The following is a 21,950-nucleotide window of genomic DNA, read 5'->3' as shown; positions in this document are numbered from 1 at the left end:
TGTTCAACTCTTGTATAATGTCAGTACTTCTATATGGGTGCGAATCTTGGTACCTTATCAAAATTAAAAACACCAAACTTCTGAGTTTTGAGTGTAAGTGCTTGAGAATAATATTAGGTATAAGGTGGTTCGATTTTATAACTAACATTGTAGGCTGAGAACGGACGCAGCAGCCTCCTAGAACGAGCGTCTTGAAGATGCGGCGGTGGACCTGGCTTGGACGCGTGCTGCGCATGCCTCAGGAGAACCTCAACCCAAGTTGCCTGTTCTTTAAACCTGCGGGCTCACGCCGTCCTGGAAGGCCGTTGATGACGATCTTTCGACTAGATTCGGCGCTGGATTGACGTGGGAAGAGGCGAAAATGCTGGCTGGCGATAGGGTCTCCTGCAGCCAAATGGTGATATCCACATGCTCCACTTAGGAGCGGATGTGGAAAAGAAGAAGAAGAAGAATTTGCACACGGTGATAAAACATCTTGTTACCACGAGAAACGCATACATCGCACTGCGTCCAAAAGTCTGACACCCTGCCTGCGCGCATGCGTGAAGTGGCCGCGTAATGTTACCAGACCGCGAACAAATACACAAATATAAAATAATTTTGTGTACTGTTATGTTATATTTTATCACTAAACACATTTAAAAGACTGGAATTTATATTTAAAAAAACATAAACTATTATTTGGAAAACGTAAAAAAATAATTATTTAATCATTTAGTAATTAAGGAAATTAAGACAGTTTAATATTAAACTAAGGTTTATTAACTCTTAAAACACTGTGGTAAATAATCCCTTTGCGCGCGGTGATGTAACATCGTGTTGCCACCAGTAAAAGACGGAATATTCTAAAGTTTGAATATTTAAAAAAAATTAAAAACATAGAGACATACTGTTTAATAATTCCTTTTCCACAATGTATGCGAATAAACATATAATTTTGCTCTGTTATAGCAAATTAAATTTGAAATCACAAATACGCCGCTCATGCTACGCGCGTGAATCCTCCATCATTGCCATCAACCGACTGAAGACTAAATCTGTTTTTGACGACACCCGCCGCAAAACAGCGTCTCTGTCTTCCTTGTTATGACTTTTATATTCGTGCTCTCTCTTGTATGAGGTATCTGTATAGATGTTTTGTTGAATAAGCGGACATTCGTTATTCGCGTAGAAAGAATAAATATTTTTTGTATTAACACTAAGCATAGTTATACAAATTTTACTTTACAAATCGGATGTGAAAATGTCCATTTGAAGATTACAAAAAATACGAATTCATAATTTTAAAAAAAAAGAGAGATATATCAAGTCTTGTGTCGTATGTCGACTAGAGTGACATCACAACCAGACAAGAGTTAATGGAAAGCCGGTAAAAATCGACTACCCTGGCAATTATAACGAAATGTCCACCTAATTTTATTTAACAATCTGACAGATGGTAAAACAATCGAATTCTTGAATGATATTATTTATGGATTCGCTTCTTACACACGAAATGGTAATAAAAACTCATACAGTAAAAAACTTAAAATGCGCATCAGTCAGTTTCCGCCATCCCCGTTCATTCAAATCTCCTCGGATAAAAAAAAGCAGTTGTACACTACGCGTTTAGAAAAATAGGTTACACGAATTAATCGATTACCGATCTTACTCGTGACTGAATCGTATTCTGCAATGAGAAACCTGTTTTCACTGCATATAAACAAAAATGAAAGGAGTCCGGAATAAACGGTACGCGAGGTATTATAACATTTCGGTTTATTATGTAAAACATTGGCCACTAACCAACGCGCAACGCCGCGAAGCATCTTCAATCTCGGATCTTGGCTCGTCACGATTTTATAGACTAGAGATAGCCATACTGGTAATTATAACCGATTAATTTTGAAAGAAATGAGAAGGGAATATTGTCGGTGATAATGCAAAACCGCGTAACCTGTTTTTTTTTACGAAAATGTTAAACTGAAATAAATTTAATTAAGGAACTAAAAGGCGTTTGTTATACATTAAAACACCCTAAAAAAATTATACACCTCCTTGGTGAGAAGCATCTTGGAGTATAATTCTACAATATGGAGCCCTTATTATGCCTCTCACCAAATTATCATAGAAAGAGTTCAGAATAAGTTTTTGAGATATGTTAATTTTAAATTTTTAAAAGAATACAGATTACCTATAATGACAGTTTTAGTGACATCGACATACTACATTGTAAATACCATATTTTTATCAGATCAGTAAAGCTAGGGTTTCCTAGGACAGCGGTGCCCGTATTTTAACGGCCGTAGTGAACAGTGATGCGGTTGACAGCCGTCGTAACGGTGACTAGAAAGTGGTTTTCTATAAAAATAGTGTTGATAACACCGTTAAAGAATAAAACCACTCTCTAGTCACCGCTACGTAGGCTGCCTACCGCATCACCGTTCACTACGGCCGTTAAGATACGGGCACCGCTGTCCTAGGAAACCCTAGCTTTAAAGACATTTTAAATTTATCTCCTGCTTGACTTTTAACTTTTAATTTGATTCTTAATTTTGCCTTTCAATTTTAACTTTTTAATTTTAATTCTTAATTTTAACTTTTAATTTTAATTCTTAATTTTAACTTTTAATTTAAACTTTTAACTTAATTTTAATTTAAACTTTTCATTTTAATTTTAACTTTTACTTTTAATTTTAATCATTTGATTTCAACTCTTAATTTATACTTACCTACATCTACTACCTGCATCGAATAATTTATTGTTAGTTGTGATTTTTTTTACAATTAAATTTAAATGTTCATGGAAGCAGAGAGAGAGGGAGGAAAGTAGAGTAGCTTTATAATGTCTTCTCCTTTTTATGAACTTTTTATGTAATATTTTTATTTTTACTTTTTTAGAATTAAATTATTTTTCCCCTCTCCTCCTGCATTCATTAGTGTGAAATCTGTAATTGGTCTTACTTTTTAAAATTGTTCTTTTGTACCTTGTTTTATATAAAGACTGTATGATTTCATTAATAAATAAAAAAATAAATTAGGAATACGTAATGAATTTCGTAACTATGATTATTTATTAAATATATTAAATTTGATTAAATTAATGGACAGGAGAACTATCAATGATTTATTTGTTCTATTTAAAATCGTTAATTCAGTATTGGACAGCCCTGAAATTTTGGCCCTCATTGGTTTTAAAGTACCAGTTAGAGTGACTAGGCTAGTTCAACTTTATCACTGCAACAATCATATCTCAATATATTCTAGCAATTCAGTACAATCGTCTACATGCGCTGGGTAATAAACTTTCGGATTTAGGTGACATATTTTTATTGAAATTTCCAGCTTATAAACAATTACTTGTAAAACATTTTAGTGTGGAATCAATATTTTAATTATGTTCTTTCTAAGTAAGCATTGAAAAAGTTGTTACTGTATATACTCCACTGTAAATACTTATGTATGTATGTAATGTAAAAGGTACTTGTACCGTTAATTCTTGAAAATAAAATAAATAAATAAATTATTGCGAATTATGACTCTAAAAAATAATTGTTTTTGTGATACTGTTGCAGTATTTTTGATTGGTCAACATCGTAAGCAATACAATATTGTAAGGACAATTTTTAAGACCCTCTGTCTAAAAATTTAATTTTTGGTTACGATATATTGCAGTATCACCGACGATATAAAAATCAAGGCAAAAAGTTTGGTCACTAAGAGATTTAAATTTAATAGTGCTAATACTACTACCATTACGCCATTTCTCTGTAGGAATAGGCAGAGAGAATAGACAGTCACACATTTCAATCTTGGTATACATTCCAAGCTTTTTCCAGATTCATACATCTTGTTACTCATGCCCTTAGGTTCGGCCTGCTTTTGACATGACCAGACTTAAGATTTTGGTTTATCTGATCATACCACGTATTCTTTGGTCGTTCTCGTCTTACATTACCGTTCATTTTAGCCATATATACCTGTTTACCATTCTTTTGTCGTCCATTCGTTCTACATGACCAAACCATCTCAGAGACTCTTTCTTGATCTTATCAATTATTATTGACTCAGATTTACACTCTCGCCTGTTCTGTTATTGAAAATAATATAATCACAGTCAGCTGTTGGCTTTGTAACATGCTAGAAAATTCGGCACTTTGGGCCTCATCTAATCGGCCCTACGGGCCCTTATGAATCTGTACTTTTGGTTTAATAAAATTGGATTTACAAGCCAAACCAAAGTAATAATTTACTAGAGAAGTCCTTTAGTGCATAGAACAAAAGCGTTCCAAATTTAAGGTTCAGATTTTAGTTTAGACAAATGTGTAACATACGGTTTCGGTTTGCGCTTGCTATTCTCAACCTGAGTACCTACGGCCCGTTTATTCATTTAACACTTTATATACATGTACCACTCTCACTTTCCTTCAATCATCCTTTACCACTCCTTATCAATTTCCTTCTTTTCCTTTCCACTATCTCCTTGTTTTGTCCATATTTATCTTATTTTAATATATAGTATATTTATTATTTATATAGTTTAAACTTCAAGCCGTCGTCGCTTTATTACAGTAGTATTTAGTGAATACATATAATTGGATAGCAGGCCCTACTATGTATACATTTTATATAAAAAATTTTTTAAAAAAATATTCATTTAACCTGTACATCTGTTTGTATTCGAAATAAATAAAATAAAAATAAAATAAAATGTACAATTTACATACCTCGTCATGGCAGGTATATTAGTTTATTAATAATATTATTCATTTAAAAAAAAAAAACAGAATTTTGAAAAAAAAAATTACAGCTAACATGAATATACCAGAGAAAAAGTAAAAATCAGACTCCCATTTAAAAAAACTCCAAGTCACAATATTTTATTTATATATGGCAGTAAAAAATATTGAAAAATGGGAAAAAACATTTACGAAGAAAAAAAATCAAAATTAAAACAAAAGGTTAAGAAATGCACGTTAAATAACTTAAAAATGAATCATAAAAGATTGTTATTATTAGAGCACAGACTCAAAATAAAATAAATTAATAAACCAAAATCTTAAGTCTGGTCATGTCAAAATCAGGCAGAACCGAAGGGCATATATCACGAGATGACATGTATGCATTTAGAGGAAGCTAGGAATGTTTGCCAGGACAGTCGTGTGTGGCGGTCCAACCTCTCTGCCTACCTCTACGAGGCGTGATGGTAGCAGTAGCAGAATGTTTTTCCACAAAATTAATGCTAGAAATATAATTAATATAATAAAAGACGGTCGTAATGTATAAATAAACGCATAAGTTTATGAATAAGTGATAAATAAGAAACTACACAAAAACTAAGTACATTTTCTACATAATAAATTATTTTTATTTCTCGTAATGTCCCTGTTAATATCCGCGATAAATTAAATGCATTATAATATACGTTTAAAATATCGTAAACCATGACACAGTAGACATCTTGAACTGCTAAAAGCAGTTGACTTGAATAATGGGACGTTTATTGTCGTTACTACACCTCGAGGGAGAAATAGCTACCATTTTGATAAATTTAACGCCGTAAAAATAGTAACAGTGTTTATTAATTATTTGAGAACATTTTTGAAAGCGGAATATACAAATATATGCATTTACAGAGCTATAACCCCCCACTGATTGAATTTAATGATTATTTAATATACTGTGTATTTTTCACTATCCCTCCGGATCTTCCAGAGACATTGTTACTTCCATATGGTTCATAAGTCAAATAGTCTACCATACAGAAGACATTGGTCATTTTTTTATTTTTTTCATAAATTTTACAAAAAGTACATGTTTTTGTAAAATTCTAAACATATCTACTTTTACACATCTAGTAAATGTTTTTACTGTAACTCTCCAAAATAAGAGACTAACTCTTGTGCTTGGAGAGTGACGTACACTGTTTTAGTTGTTTATTTGTAAGAGTTTATATAATTTTTAATACGAGTACATGAAAAAGAAAAAGAAAAACATAGGATATATAAAGAAAAACATAAAACAATAATACATTCATACTAATTAAAATTTAATGTTGTTTTTACACGAGTTCAAAAAGTTTCTTTAGATTACATCTAAATTTATTTATTGATATACTATTTTTAATAGTTTTTAGTTCATTGGGAAGATTATTATAATTTTTTACACCTTTGAAGACAAAGCTATTTTGACCATGACTTGTATGGAATTTAGAAATCTCAATACCATTTTGGTATCTGAGTGACTTATTCATCTCAAATTCTTTTATTTTTTCTTCTTTATAAATTTGTATAATATAATTTATTTTATAAAGAGTGTCTACTGTACGAACCCTAAATATTTTATATAGACTTTCCGTATTGAATGTTGAGGGTTTCTTTAAAATTACTTTAATAATTAATCTTTGTACTATTTAAAGAGGGTTTAGTATATTTTCACACATGAACCGGATTGTGATCCCGTGGCCAGTGCCCTGTAGGCAAGCTACACAATTTATTTATTTATTTATTTATTTATTTATTCACACTCTTTATCAAAATACAATTCCATATTCACTTTGCCCAGCTAACAAGGATACATATCCCGTTCCAAGCTAGGCAATTACATTTTAATATATTATAATACTTAACAAATTAATATAGAGCACAGACAAACAAAATATAAACTTATTCGGATACACATTTTGATTTATTCATTGATTCCTGAAAGATTCCTGAAACAAGTACAATACAAATTTCATTTGCATTTTCCAAATTACATAGCTTCTTTAAAATTTCATAACCTTGATTCATTAGCCCAGAAGAGATATTTTTGATCAGATCCTGCTTTACAAAATTGTAATTAATAAATTTGACTCCCCAGAACTAATTCATCTACTTGCTAACTGTTTCCCCTCCAAACCAACTAGACTCTCTGATATTTTCTATATTCGTAATAATAAAACTAACCATCGGAAACATTCTACGATCCCTCGTATATATGAAGCATTTAACAAGAATTTAATAGTCTCGATATATTTAACACTCCATATAATAGGTACAGAAGAGAACTAATAGACTTTATTCAAAATAACAGAGAATAGACGTTTTGTCTTTTTGTTGCTCGTAATCATTAAATCAAATGCAATTTTCCACTCCTACTTTCCTTCAATCATCCTTCATTACTCCTTATTAAGTTCCTTCTTTTCCTTCCCACTATCTCCTTGCTTTGTCCATGTTTATTTTATTTTTATATATAGTATATTTATTATTCATATAGTTTAAACTTTAAACTGTCGTCGCTTTATTGCAGTATAATTTAGTGAATACATGTTATTAAATGGCAGGCCCTATGTATACATTTTTTGTGGTTTTTATTTATATTCATTTAATCTGTACATTTGTTTGTATTTGAAATAAATGAAATTAAATTAAAATAAATAAAATTACATATGTTTTAATATTAATAAACTTATTTGGGCTTTTTATGTTTTGCCCGTGTCAAGCCATAATAATTTACAATAAAAAATACATAGTCAAATAAATCTAATTAAATTATTATGACACGTGATGCAATAGAATAACAATCCAAAAAATACAAGGTGTAAATAAAAAATAATAAAATTCTAAAGAAGACGATTAAAAAAAACAGATATAAATATTAAAATATAAATTATACAAATTATGATTCATACATAAATCATACATACAAAATAATAGTATCATTGAAATCAATAGAAAAAAAAAACAAAATGATATGATGCTTGAAATTTTTTTTATTCAGATAACAAATATAAATATACTATATTACTACTAAATACAATTTTAATATTAATTAAATACATATATTCTTACATTAACGTTTCCCATTACGTAAAAGAAAAAAAAAATTCTTTTGTATATAATGGGGAGTGACGTCTTATAATAGTTTGTTTATTTTGTTTTTAATTATTAATATTTTTAGGATAACATATAAATTACAATAAAAAAACACAAACGGTGTTTTTCATCAGTGCTACACATAGAAGAATTATCAATGTAATTTTTCACTTCTTTCTTAAATATATTGTATTCCTGACTTAACTTTTAATTTTCTTTGTTCATTTTACTAAAGAAAAATATTTCTCTGTGAGTATAATGATGTTATGCAGTAGTTATATGTAATTATATAGTTTTCTAGAAACTCACTACACACTTCAGTAAGAAATGAGAGTAATAAATAATATTCCAAATAACAGTAGTACTAAATTAAATAATACAATAATACATAATGAAAAAACGTAAAAATATCAAGATGTATAAAAAGCAAATAAAAGTTAAAGTATTGAAGGAAAGCAGATTTGTCATTTTTGCTAACTGCTAAACTCGAACTTTAAAAAATTGACAACCTCGTCCCTATCGATGTGCAGCAACCAATTGCAAACATTTTTCTTAAATACATTGGCACTTGTGAAGTTCTTTATGGCTGCCGGAAGTTGATTAAAAAGTGTGTTTTAAGTGTCAATTTTCATGCTGCCAAAGTGATATTTGTCAAGTAGTTCGTCTTTAACCCGAGCCCCTGACGTTGGTACAAACCCCATTAAACCTAACCATCCATTGATTTGACAAAGGATTGTTGTAGTGGATATTTCTAATTAAAAACATATTATCTTTTGTTATATTTACAATACACATATATGGAACAACCATCGCTGGACATTACTGTTTCGTGAGAGACTGTGGCAAGAACTGAGTTGACAAGCGTCAACACGATCAACCGCGTGCGCGGCGAAAAGATCCAGCGTATTTGTTATTGCGTAATTCTATATAAATTTGGTATTGTAAACTAAAAAAAGCCAACGGAAAAAAACATTTTTAACACACGACGTTTTACGTATTGGTACATATTATTACATTTACAATAATAATAAACAGCAATGAACCCGCTAAGACTTCACTTTTTTGTAAATAAAAATCTAAGGATTTGTTACACAATCCAATTATTAATTGAATTTTATATACAAATAATCTCACGTAAAATATGATTTTCGCAACATGCAACCGGAATCCAAATACAATATCGATTTTCTTCACGATTCAATATTAATTGTATACAAATAAATTCCCGGCTTTATTGAGAAATATTATTTGGCGAATTACACCATTATGGTTTCCTTTTTTCGTTTTATCAACAATAAAGGCATTCGCTCAGTACAAATCTCTGAATGGATTAAAATATTCCTTAAAAATAAGATTCGTGATAGCAAAGGAATCTATTGATTAAATTCATTTCAAAGTTAGCTTCGCTCTTTGATGTAAGTTCTTTAGTAACAATATGACGGCGTTTGTGTTTTGTGATCCGCATCGAATGATTCTACGTAATGTCATTAATAGTAAATCGATAATATTTTGTTATTCACTGCTAGTCATGGACATTATAAATTGGATCTTTTTTATCTGCATTATTTGTTGATCTCAACGCGCAAAAGACGTTTTTTTTAAATATTTTATGGAGTACCTACGTACAACATAGTCTAAAATTTACAATCTTGTATTTTGTCTTATTTCTCTCTTTTAGTTAACAGTTCTGAGAATAGGGAAATACCACATTTTAAAGTAATAAAGAGTCTATGAAATACTGCCCGGTAAAAAAAATATTTTTGCTAATTATTAGTAGCATAAACAATACTTTTAAATTTGTAATTTAGAATTTCCGCAAGGGTATTCCATTGGCCACGCCCCTAATACGTCACGATTCATGTTTATTTGTTCATGGCCATTGGAATTTGCGTAAAACAATATCACGAATCTTGACGTCACAACAACCAAGGCCAAACACGTCGCATTTTTCTAGCGACGTATTTTTATTTGGATTGGATTATTTGACTCTTGTATAATGCCAGTACTCCTATCTGGTTGCGAATCTTGGTGCTATACCAAGGCTCAGAACACTAAACTTCTGAGTTTTGAGTTTTTAAAACTACCAAAATGCAAAAAGTTTACACTCCGCGCAACTGATTCCGTTGAGCGCCCGGCGAATATTGACGAAAACAATGGCTCATTAAAACAATGCTACCCATTTATTTAAAAACAAAGTGCAACTCATGACCTTAGATGCTTATTTAATAAAGTTTAATGCATCTTATAAAATTTAATTGGACTGATTTTCTTACTTAAATACGAAATGACAGCCGGTTTAGCGCAAAAAATAGACTTTTTCAAAAACTTCAAGCTATAGTTGAGGGCCAAAAATAGTATCAAATATTTTTAAAATATTTTTTGCATTCCCAGTAATCTAAAAGGCAACTATTTAGACCCCTTTTATTTCAAAAATCGGAAAAAAAAATATCGGCCCACCCTAACGCACATGCATACCCTCCCTCATTCATCCACACATACACACATTCACATACACACACATGAATACAAACGTCACACACATACAATTACGTAAAGTATTTTTTTCTATATCATGTATTATTAGATTTACAGTGGATTTTTTTGATTGGATCTTGTATTGTTTTTTTATTTATACGTATTTTTTTATGTAATAGCTGTAAAAATTCCCAATAAAATAAAATAGGGCTTGGACGTCCGCTGCTGACTATTCGTCGGCAGTTTACGTCAGAACTACGGGACGCGAATCTGACTTGCGAGGATGCACTGGAGCTGGCAGTTGACGGGGAGGCTCTCTGTGGACACCATATGCTCCAACTAGGGAGGGGACATGGAACAATGATAATGATGAAACTATTGTAACTTCATACTAGTAATTACCCAACCTTATTTAGGCAATTTCGAATATACGTAAGTAAGACAGTTAAATTTGGAAAGTGTAGGTCGGAGCTGACCATTGCGACGATATCTGGAAGTGGCGAAACGTATTAAACATGTATCAGAAAAGGTCTTGTGACGAAATTCGAATCAAGCGGGTTTCTTTGTACATAACATTATTATCTGCACATCTACAGTATTTTGCCCCTAGGCTGGAGGTCCATTGTACTAAAACCGGAAACTACAATCGAAATATAGTGATCTTGCGATAATGTAATATGATTTTATACGGTTGTACGAGTAATAATGTGCAATAACTTTATATATGATTATTATATATGATGACTAACTGAAATTGTACATTTTAAATACGTAAGACTAAAAATAGACAGAGAATTGACATGGAAAATACAAATACATATTCAATTATTCAAAAAATATAAATTTTGGGAAGGATTAGAAGATTTATTGATAAGGACTCTTGCAAAACTATTTACAAAGCAATTATTGAACCACACGTTAACTACTGCAGTAGCATTTTATTTTTATCAAACAAAGAAAACATAGATAAACTAACTGTATTACAAAATAAAGCCTTTAGAATCATTTTGAAAAAAAACAGATACACGAGAGTAAAGTCGATGGTAAATGAAATGAAATTATTAACATATAAACAAAGAATATTTTACAATACAATGATATTTGTTCATAAAATTATAAACTCTAATAAAAAAACAGAGTTTTGGAAAAAAATTGATCGGAACCAGCATGAACACGATCACAATACTAGAGAAAAGAACAAAATTAGACTTCCATTTAGGAAAAAGGCAAAGTCACAAAATTCAATTTTATTTAAAGCAATTAAAAAGTATTACGAAATGGAAAAAAATATCAAAATTTAAAATAATGGTCAAGACATATGTGATAAACAATTCATAAATTAAATATATTTGCAATGTTATTATTAGAACACACATTACAATATGTATGATATGTGTGCCCTACTTTAAGATTTAAATAAATAAAAAAAAGTCAATTCAATTTAATTTCAATTCAATTAATTTATTTTAAATATAAAATATACATTACAAAAATATATTCAATACGTATATGTTTCAAAAAAGAAAAAAAAATACACGAAAGAGACTCATGTCAAAGTAGTAGGAGAATCCTGCTCCGGAAAACCCCTTCGGATACATAGAACAGATCAATATCCAGAGCGATGTTGTTCAGCATAGCGGTAGCCCTTCCAACAGGCATACCCAAAGGCAGGTTGGTCCTGAATATCGGAATATGAAACAATCTATGCTGACGCTGTCTTAGGTTATTATCAGGAACATACAAACCAATGCTCATCATAATCTCAGAATTATCGATCGTACCGCGCAACAATCGATAAAAATGTGTAGTCAAATACACATTCCTTCTTGTCTCTAAACTGTTGTAGCCGAGCATACCCTGGAGAAACTCGGTCAGGTAGAGCCGAGAATAATACCTGCACTCTCTCATGTAAAGATATCTCCTTTTGGATTTTCTCTATCATAAGAGAGTGCTTCAGTTCATGTGGCCCCCAAATCATCGAGCCACTCTTATATTATATTTGTTACAATATAGTACTGTTAGATGGGGTGGTGCATATGCCAATATATTAAATCCTCTTAAAATACTTCAAAGATTAATTATTAAAGCAATTTTACAGAAACCCTCAACATTCAATACGGAAATTATATTTAAATTATTTAAAGTTCATACAGTAGTCACAATTTGTATAAAAAAATCCATTTTACGAATTTGTAAAGCAGAAAAAATAAAAGAATTTGAGATGAATAAGTCACTCAGATACCAAAATATTTTTAAAATTCCTAAATTCCACAAGTCATGGTCAAAATAGCTTTGTCTTCAAAGGTGTCAAAAATTACAATAACTCCCCAACGAACAGAAAACTATTAAAACTAAAATATTAATAAATAAATTCAGGGTAAATATAAAGAAATTTTTTGAACAAGTGTAAAAACTGCATTCAATTTTAATTAGTATGAATTTATTATTATTTTATGTTTTTATTTATTTATCATTATATTTATATATATATTTTTTTATGTTTTTGGTTTTTTCTCATGTACTCGTGTATTAAAATTTTTATAAACTCTAATAAATAAATAACTGTAACAGTGTAAGTCACTCTCCAAGCACAAAAATTAGTCTCTTTTATTGGAGAGTTACAGTTATAACATTTTCTAGATGTATAAATGTAGATTTGTATAGAATTAAAAAAACATGTATTACCCGTAAAATATATTGAATAATAAAAATATTAAAAAAAAACTATTTTATTAGCAAAATGGCGATAGTATCGAGTCCTTTTTAAAAATCATAAACTTTGTTCCAAAAACGGAAAAAATCTTGAAGTAAAATATCAAAAGTTATATGTTCAAGATGCGCATTCTCTGGATCAACTAACATTATTTATTCAAAGTACTTCTGGAAAAAATAATTCTTCAATTAAGTTAATAAAACTTCTTGGTTGAGTAAAACCTTTATTTAGTTTGACAAACTAACACTTTCGCCAAAGGTTGCATCTTCAGGACTAAAAACTAAATCACGAAGTTTTATAACTAACTAACTAACTAACCATCACGCCATTTCCCCAGAGGGGTAGGCAGAGAGGATAGAACGCCACACCACTCTGTCCTGGCACACTTCCTTTGCTTCCTTCACATTCATACATCTTCTCATGCACGCACGTCGATTATTCCGACTTTTCACATGACCACTTTCAAGAATTTGTTGTACTTGATCATGCCATGTCTTTCTCGGCCTTCCTCGACTTCTACAACCAGACACATTCGCATCATAAATCTTTTTAGCCGTTCTTTCATCATTCATTCGCTCCACATGACCGAACCATCGCAAAAGACCTTTCTTAATTTTGTCGATAATGCTTAACTCAGCCTTGCATTCTGCTCTAATTTCGACATTAGGGCACCTATCATACATTGTTTTTCCGCACATTCGCCTGAGGGATCGCATTTCAACAGCATTCAGTCTACTTTCGTCCCTTTTTTTCCAACTCCATGCTTCGCTTCCATACATTAGGGTTGGTACCAGAACTCCATTATGAACTGCTAATTTAGCCTCTTGCGATAGACACTTATTTGCTACGACAGACTTTAAGGCACCATTAACTCTGTTACCGGCACTAACCCTCCTTTCAATATCCTTGTCCATATTTCCATCTCTAGTAAACATACTACCCAGATATACAAATTCTTCGACCTGTTTCAAACTATCTCCATTTACTACAATCTTACATTCAGTCATAGTTACATTTCTTTCAAAGACCATGACGTTCGACTTTTGCACATTCATTAGCAAATCACTCTCCTTGCACACTTCGTAAACCTTTGTAACCAAGGATTGCAGTTCCTCTTCGCTGTCAGCTAGGAGGACTGCGTCATCGGCGTACAGAAGGCAACTGACAGTAAGATTACTCATTTTCGCTCCCACATCCATACTTTTCAATTCTCTCATACATTTATCCATGTATATGTTGAATAACCACGGTGACATTACACATCCCTGTTTGACTCCTTTAGGGATGTCAAACCAGGAAGTTAATGACCCATTTACCCTTACACACGCTACACTATCTTTGTACAAGGAAGCAATAGCGCGGACAAGGTTGTCACTCACTCCATACTCCGATAGAACCATCCATAATTTTTTCCTATCAACTCGATCAAATGCTTTTTGCAAATCAACAAAAGCGCAAAAAAGCTTCTGGTTTTTCGCCAAAAACTTTTCTGTCATATTGCGTAATGCAAATATTTGATCCATACATCTTCTACCATTCATAAATCCACTCTGTACATCCCATACTTTCTCCTTGGTCACGTTTCTTACTCTTTCTATCAGTATTCTTCCATACATTTTGCCGACAGCGCTCAGAAGACTGATAGCTCTGTAATTCCCACACTCCACCTTAGAACCCTTTCCCTTGTATAACGGCATAACAACTGCCCTCCTCCAATCAGGTGGAGTCCTTTCCTCCTTGAGACACAAGTTAAAAAGTTTATGTAGCCATGTGAGAATTAATTTGCCACCCGACTTAATAAACTCTGCTGCAATACAGTCATACCCTTGCGCTTTACCATTCCGCATACATTTGACAACGCTGATAATTTCTTTCATACTAATCTGACTTACCTCATCATTTGCGTTCAGACACACCTCGGATAATGTCGATACATCGGCACCGCCCGAGTTGCCAGTGTGCGATTCATAAACTTCCTCAAAGTATTCCTTCCATCTCTCTTTTATTCCACTCTCACTAGTCACCATTTTTCCATCCTTATCTTTAACAACTGTCATGCCTCCGCTTTCACTGCTACTCCTGGAGTTTTTCACAGCTTTCCAGAAAACTTTAATGTTTTCATGGAAATTGTGTGTCATTTTCATTCCTTCTTCATCCTTCAATTTTTTCTTCCGTTCACATACACCCTGCTTAACCTTTTTCTTACTTTCACCATACACGCGTTTAGCCGATTCATATTCAATTGTATTCTTTTTTACAGCAAGCAAATTTATCCACGCATCCTTCTTTTCTTTAACGAGTTTTTTGACTTCGTCGTCCCACCACGCATCACCTTTCTTTCTCCCTAGCGTTGTCACACCGCACACTTCTTTCGCCGCCTCGCACATACTTATTTTCAAACACTCCCACATATCGTTTATACCCATACATTCTACATCTTTTTCGTTCAGTCTGTGACTCACAGATCTTTCAAAATTATCTTTTATGTCAGCATTTTGCAGTTTTTCAACTTTGACTCTAGAAGGAGCCTGAACTTTGTTTGTTTGGGACCGCCATCCCTTAAACAGAATCACCCTTGAGACCACTAAAAAATGGTCTGATTCCATCTCGGCCCCTCTGTACACACGTGTGTCGACAGTTACAGGCTTCAATCTAGAGTCAATGATGACATAATCGATAATCGACCTTTCATTTCCTCTCTCCCATGTGTATTGGTGGATTCCTTTATGTTCGAAAAATGTATTTGATACAAAAAGGTTCCATTCCAGGCATACCTCTAGCAGTCTTTTCCCATTGTCATTCACTCTTGCATCCCCAAACATACCTAGAGCTGACTCCAGCCCATCTCTCCTTGTTCCCACCCAACCATTAAGATCTCCAGCCAAAAACTATCCTTTCGCTATCTTTTTTCCCATTCATCACATTCATTAGACTCGTCCAAAACTCGTCCTTCTCAGATTCACAGTCGGAGTTGACAGGAGCGTATCCTATGATAACAAGCAATCTTGTCAGTCCGACCTTAAATCTGACAAACATGAGTCTCTCACTTACAAATTCATATTCATTCATGCCCTCTATCATTCTTGGCGATATAAACGCAGCAACACCCCGGCAAGCTCTGTCCGTCTCAGGGAGACCGGACCAGAGAACCAGAGTATCACCGTGCTCCATCGAACCACTCCCTTTCTTCCAAGTCTCAGAGACACACAATAAATCTAAACATTTATTCTTTATTATATCACACAGTTCATTCATCTTATCAGTCATACGTCCTCTTACATTCCAAGTGGCAATTCTACATTCCTGAGAATTCCTCCTCTTTGCGCCCCCCCGAGAGAAGCGACCTGATGGGTTGCGAGCCTCATCGCGAAGTTTTATTGATTATTTAATTTATAATTTTATCTAAATAATCGTTTAAATATGTTTCCGTTTTAGCCGAAACTAGAATAAAAGCCAAAAATCTTGTTTAGGTCGGACACTATTAATATATGTATGTTAATTTTAATAACTCCCTAGGCCCTAGGATCTAAGGAGGGAAATTTACTTCTTAACCAGTTCAGTTAGTAAAAATTTTAGCTAACTCAAAACAGTTTATTGAAATAAGTACATTCTCATTACCTGAAAGTCGCTGAAAAAAAGCAACCGGAAGTGAGCGTAGCGTCGCGCGATACCTCCGGAAGTACCGCACTGCCTTCAGATATCCTACGATAGTAATCAGAGCAAAGACGAGAGAATAGGAGAGGGGATACGAGAGTGCCAATATACTGAGTGTAATATTTATATATAATATTTCTCTCATGTTACAGAATATTGCCAAACAGAGCTTGCATTTCCGGAAATATGATTTGGACTTATTAACCTGAATCACGACAACCGGAAGACGCAAATATTTATTGCTCTATCACCATGATACGAGAGAATTTTTAAGTAGATTTTTTTATTACGTTTATGTTTTTAAGTATCCGAAGATTGATTTATTTAACACTTCATTAACATATTTATTTATTTATATAAAGATGCACATTATTTTTTTTTAAAAAACGTATCCTTAGGGATTAGCTCTGTGAGGCCAAGAGCCCTGTGTTGAGTTGTGATACAACATAGTGAAAAGCGGAAGCTGCATATTATTAAAGATAATAAAAAAATAAAAAATATGAAGTCAACATAAATTTTATTTAACATCTGGACAACAGATTAGTATATAAGTCTATGCAATGTCTCGCTGCAGTCTCCTGCAATGTTCTCTTCCCTCAGACAAAATCCGAACTTATACACTTCTAAAAATGAGCTTCGTTTTGGAGAAAATTTTTGTTCTTTTGCACCACACCAGGCCAGGAAGTCCAATTACAGTGGTGAATTAGATTACAGAAAAACCAGGATTGAGAAAAGTCACATTAGATTTGTGCGGTCTCACAGGGAGTCGAACCCGGAACCTTTCGTGTGTGAATACTGTGAATCAAGCTTCATAACCACTACACCACGAAGGCCGCTATGTTCATCCAGGACATACTCTTGGGGTCACAAAAGAGAATTTTCTCTGAGTACCTACTTAAGTCATACGTGTTTTTGGTATTAAATAATGAAATTCATTTTAGGCTATTTTTTCCTACATACCCAAACCGTTCAGTTGGACAAAATAAGAATCTCATGGACATATTCAAGAAACCAAAACAGAATCTTATTATTTTATACAAAATTTGAAACAAAAATAAGCTAAAAATCTACACTTATTTGTTTATAAATTTGTAGAAGCCACTTTATTTTTTTTTATAATTACACTTCGACCGGTTTCAAGGTTACTACCTCATCGTCAGGAATTTAACTAACTTATTATTACACGCGTTGCTATTTATATAATAAAATATTGTATGAAAGTGACAGAAAATTGAAAGAAAGAGAGAGAAAGAAGATAAAATAAATCATAACGGGAATAGTTTTAAAAGAGGACTCGAAGTTAAATTTAATTGATTATTTATTATTTGAAGTTTTTAATTAATGGCTTTACTAATTTCTAATCGTTCTAAATTATCTAAACGAAAACCATTTTTATTGACTTGCAAAATTTCTACACCCGTTTCTTGATTAAATTCATGGTTTTCGGATATAAGATGATTTGCGAATTCTGAAAAATTATTATTACTCAGACATCTTATATGTTTTTTGATTCTAACTTTAAATTTACGTAAAGTTTTTCCAATATAGAAATTTGGGCAATTTAAACAATTTAATTTAAAAATTCCCGAATGATTTAATTTATCATCCTTATCTTTACAATTTGTTAATATTTTACTAATTATTATAAAAAATTAAAGTGGTTTATACAAATTTATAAACAAATAAGTGTAAAATGTCATACCACAAAGTAAAAAATGTTTTTGATAACAATAATATAAAAATCTACATTTTACTATGAAAAGAGGAGAGAATGGGATAGAAAGAAGGAGGAAAAAAATAGAGCAAAGAATGGGTATTAAAAGGGTCCTCTCGTTACTAGAACGAAGAGATAGTCCACGTTTAGATAGAGGTTGGATGAACTTTCTCAGATAAACAGGCAAAGTTGGATTATTCCAAATATTGTGAAGAAGCGATTGAATGGAAATGTTTCTTATTTTTGTTTCAATTTAACCTTTAAAATTGTCTGCAAAAACTCCTTCGAGTCCCGGTGTGGTAACCTGAGGTTACCTGAGATAAAGCTAAGGTAACGCGAGAGTAGGAAATGACGGCCAAAATATTTTCAAAAAGATCAAACATACCTTAGCATGTAATTTCTTTCTTATTTGTTAATTTGGCGGCTTCCGTGGTGTAGTGGTCAAGACGCTTGACTCACGCACGGAAGGTTCCGGGTTCGATTCCCGGTGAGAACACAAAAATTAAAATGTGTTTTTTCTCAAGCCTGAGTACTCTGTGATGTAATTCACCACTGTAATTAGGCCTCCTGGCCTGTTGTGGTGCAAAAAAAAATGTATGTATGTATTAATTTGTAAATGTACATTTTTACATTTGAAGATTAAAAAAAAATCTTGGTAATATTCATAGAAGTTGCTGAGATATTATTATAATTAACTTATGTGTAAATAACAACGCCGCACCTCGCCGGTTACATCACAGGAACATGCGGGTTAATCAATCTCACGTATCACCTTCAAATACCTGTATCCTCTCAAGTATTATATTTTTATTTATTGTAAATTTGATAATAATTCAATCAAGCTGTTTGACTTCTATTGAGTGATTGTTTTTCTCACGACTACAGAACAAATTATATGCCTTTTACGAACGTCGCATAGTTCACACATCACATACATGCTTAGTATTGCCACATCCAACTATGATTCTCATTTATGAGTTAGCAGGTACAGTTCTCAGGCGAATGCCATCCACTTGTTTGGCAATGTCTACAGGTTGCATTAATCAGGTTTGAAATATCAAAGAATGATGAAGAACATCTTTTGTTTGGCATTTGAACAAATAATACGATGAATCTTCGAGTAGGAAAAAGGTTTCGCGACATGTTTTTTACCGAGGGAACTAAATTGATTGAATACTCGTATTTTTGATAATGTGATTTTGTAATGACCCGCTTTTAACAACGAACGCCAGTCAGAATTTTACGGTTTTACTAACCAGTATTATTGTGTATTTTGTTAAGTCAAGAGATTAAAATATATATATATATATTTTTTTTATGTACCACTTTATTTTTTAATTTAATAACCAACTCGTTCCGGCAAAACTCTCTGCCTTTATCAGTGTTAATTACAAATGAACATAACATAAAACAATCATATGTCCAAACATAAATTACTCCTCTTCTATTCTTTTTTCATGTAAATGTAAGGAGAAATTAAAAATATACAAATCCTTCAAAATAAGCCGATGAAGATTATACTCAAAAGAAATATATTTTCTTATGTAGAAAAAATGCACAAAGAAATTGGCTTGCTCATTGTAAAGCAGCAAATTAAACATAATGTAGCAATTTTAATACATAAAATAATCAAAGGGATGAATATTGTCGATTATAAATCAACATAATACGCGACAATTTATTTTTTCAGGAGTTAGCTGTTATGAACGGTAAAAAAAATATCAAAAATATTTGATACTGGATTGTTTAGGTTTAAGAAATATATTTTTATATTATGAATATATTCATTTTTACAATAATTAAATTTTGATAACTTACATTGCTAGTTTTATTTCGACGCATATTTTATTTATTGTTTTTATTAGTTTTATATGAATGAATTATTTTTTTAACAATTATTTAATTTGAGTAATTTATATAGTTAACTTGGATTAAATTCGTATTTTATTAATTTTACATTATTTTTATTGTTTTTTTCTATTTTCCCACTTAAAAAAAATTATTTTAAACGATTTTATCTGGTTTTGTTGAGTTTTTTTCTTTTCTATCTTCTTAATAATATGTTTAATTCTTTAAAGCATCAAAAAATAGATAAAATATGTTAATTATTTTATATGTGTACAATATTATTTATCTACTCTTTCATTTGATTTTTAATTAAAACTAATGTCTGAGCACCCGATGACAAACTATTATTTAATAGTTTATCAGGACAAAATATGATTAATACTTTGTTTTCTTTTAAAAATGTATTTATTTTGTAATAATATGTATATTATTAAATAAAGACTCTTTACCAAAAAAAGAAAATGTTAACAAGATGTATTTTAGATTAATGAATTTAAGTTTTAAAATAATTTAATTTCTATTTCAATAATTTAAATTGTTCATTTTAATGAAATATGTACTTTATAAGTGTTTACATGTAATTGATAAAAATAAGTAGCGTCTTTTTTTCATTTTAATATTTCTGTATATTATGTATTTTTTCATTGTTTGTAAACTCAAGAAATAAATCGAACTCGCATCAATAAAAGTGTCAGCTTTTTCGTTTCACAAAAATCAACATTTGGATATAGAAATATGGATGTTCAAACATAAAAATGGTAAATCTTACGTGGTGTGTAATGAAAGAAAACAAATATCTTGTGGAGTATTTTTTTTTGAATGACGTACTGACCTTAAACATTTTGCTTTACTTTTTGTGTTTATTTTAAATTTGATAAAAGCACGGACGCAATATTTGTTAACACCCATTATGTTAATCTCAAGTGAATGCTAAAATTTAAAGATAAAATTTCGGCGGTTTTTTAAATGTCTGTTTGTAGTTACTCACAAAACAATAAATTATATTTATCTCCTTTAAAAAAAATATATGCTGTAATACCACAAAAAAAAAACTAATAATATTAAATATGTAGTGTTTCTTTGTTTAACGTATAAAATTTTAAAATATGAATTGTAACACTCACCTCTTCTGCCTCCAAGAACTCGACTCCATGTGGCTGCGTTTCATTTTTTACCACAGTCCACACCTTCAAGCCATCCTTCTTAAACAGACCTTCTGTTTTCTTCAGCGAGAGTTCAATGGGTCTACCGAACGCTTCGAACTTAATTTTATGCACTCCATCTTCCAAACTAACGTCCACGTGTTCCGCATCAGTAAAATCACGTCTGGCACCAACGAATTTAACACTACTAGAACTATCATCTACACCACTTTGAGCTTCATCGTTCACATATTTGTTACCATCACTAGAACCACTTTCATCCACACCATTTTTTGCACCACTTGCGGTTCTTGTTGGGTTTACACTTTTTGATTTGTCACTTCCAACGAACAGAAATTCTGTATCGTCAAAATCAGTACTTTCATTGTTAACGAGATGGACGGCGGAATTTCCTCCTAGATTCAAATTGTTGAACTTATGGGCATTCTTGATAAGGTATTCTTGCCCCGACACTTTGTCATGGGCTGATTTTTTCCCGCTGTCATGTGACAGCTTGTTTCCTGCGTGGAACTTGTCACTTCCCGCAGACGGCACGTGTCGTTTTGACA

At 31.8% G+C, this 21,950-nt stretch overlaps 1 protein-coding gene across 1 annotated transcript in view; it reads right to left on the bottom strand.

Annotated features, from left to right (window-relative positions):
• Positions 1-21,945, bottom strand: part of sona (sol narae metalloprotease) — a gene marked incomplete at its 5' end in the record, with an annotated part of 148,005 nt that extends 126,060 nt beyond the window's left edge. The window contains one exon of the mRNA XM_088241346.1: positions 21,364-21,945. Within this exon, the coding sequence (XP_088097472.1) occupies positions 21,364-21,945 (582 nt within the window). The remainder of the gene's footprint in view (positions 1-21,363) is intronic.
• Positions 21,946-21,950: the final 5 nt, after the last annotated feature.

The sequence above is a fragment of the Micrasema longulum genome, unplaced genomic scaffold (assembly GCF_059751315.1).
Source record: "Micrasema longulum isolate JH-2025_06_02 unplaced genomic scaffold, ASM5975131v1 h1tg002850l, whole genome shotgun sequence".
In the NCBI taxonomy this organism is placed as follows: domain Eukaryota; kingdom Metazoa; phylum Arthropoda; class Insecta; order Trichoptera; family Brachycentridae; genus Micrasema; species Micrasema longulum.
This window is presented reverse-complemented; position numbering and strand designations above follow the sequence as displayed.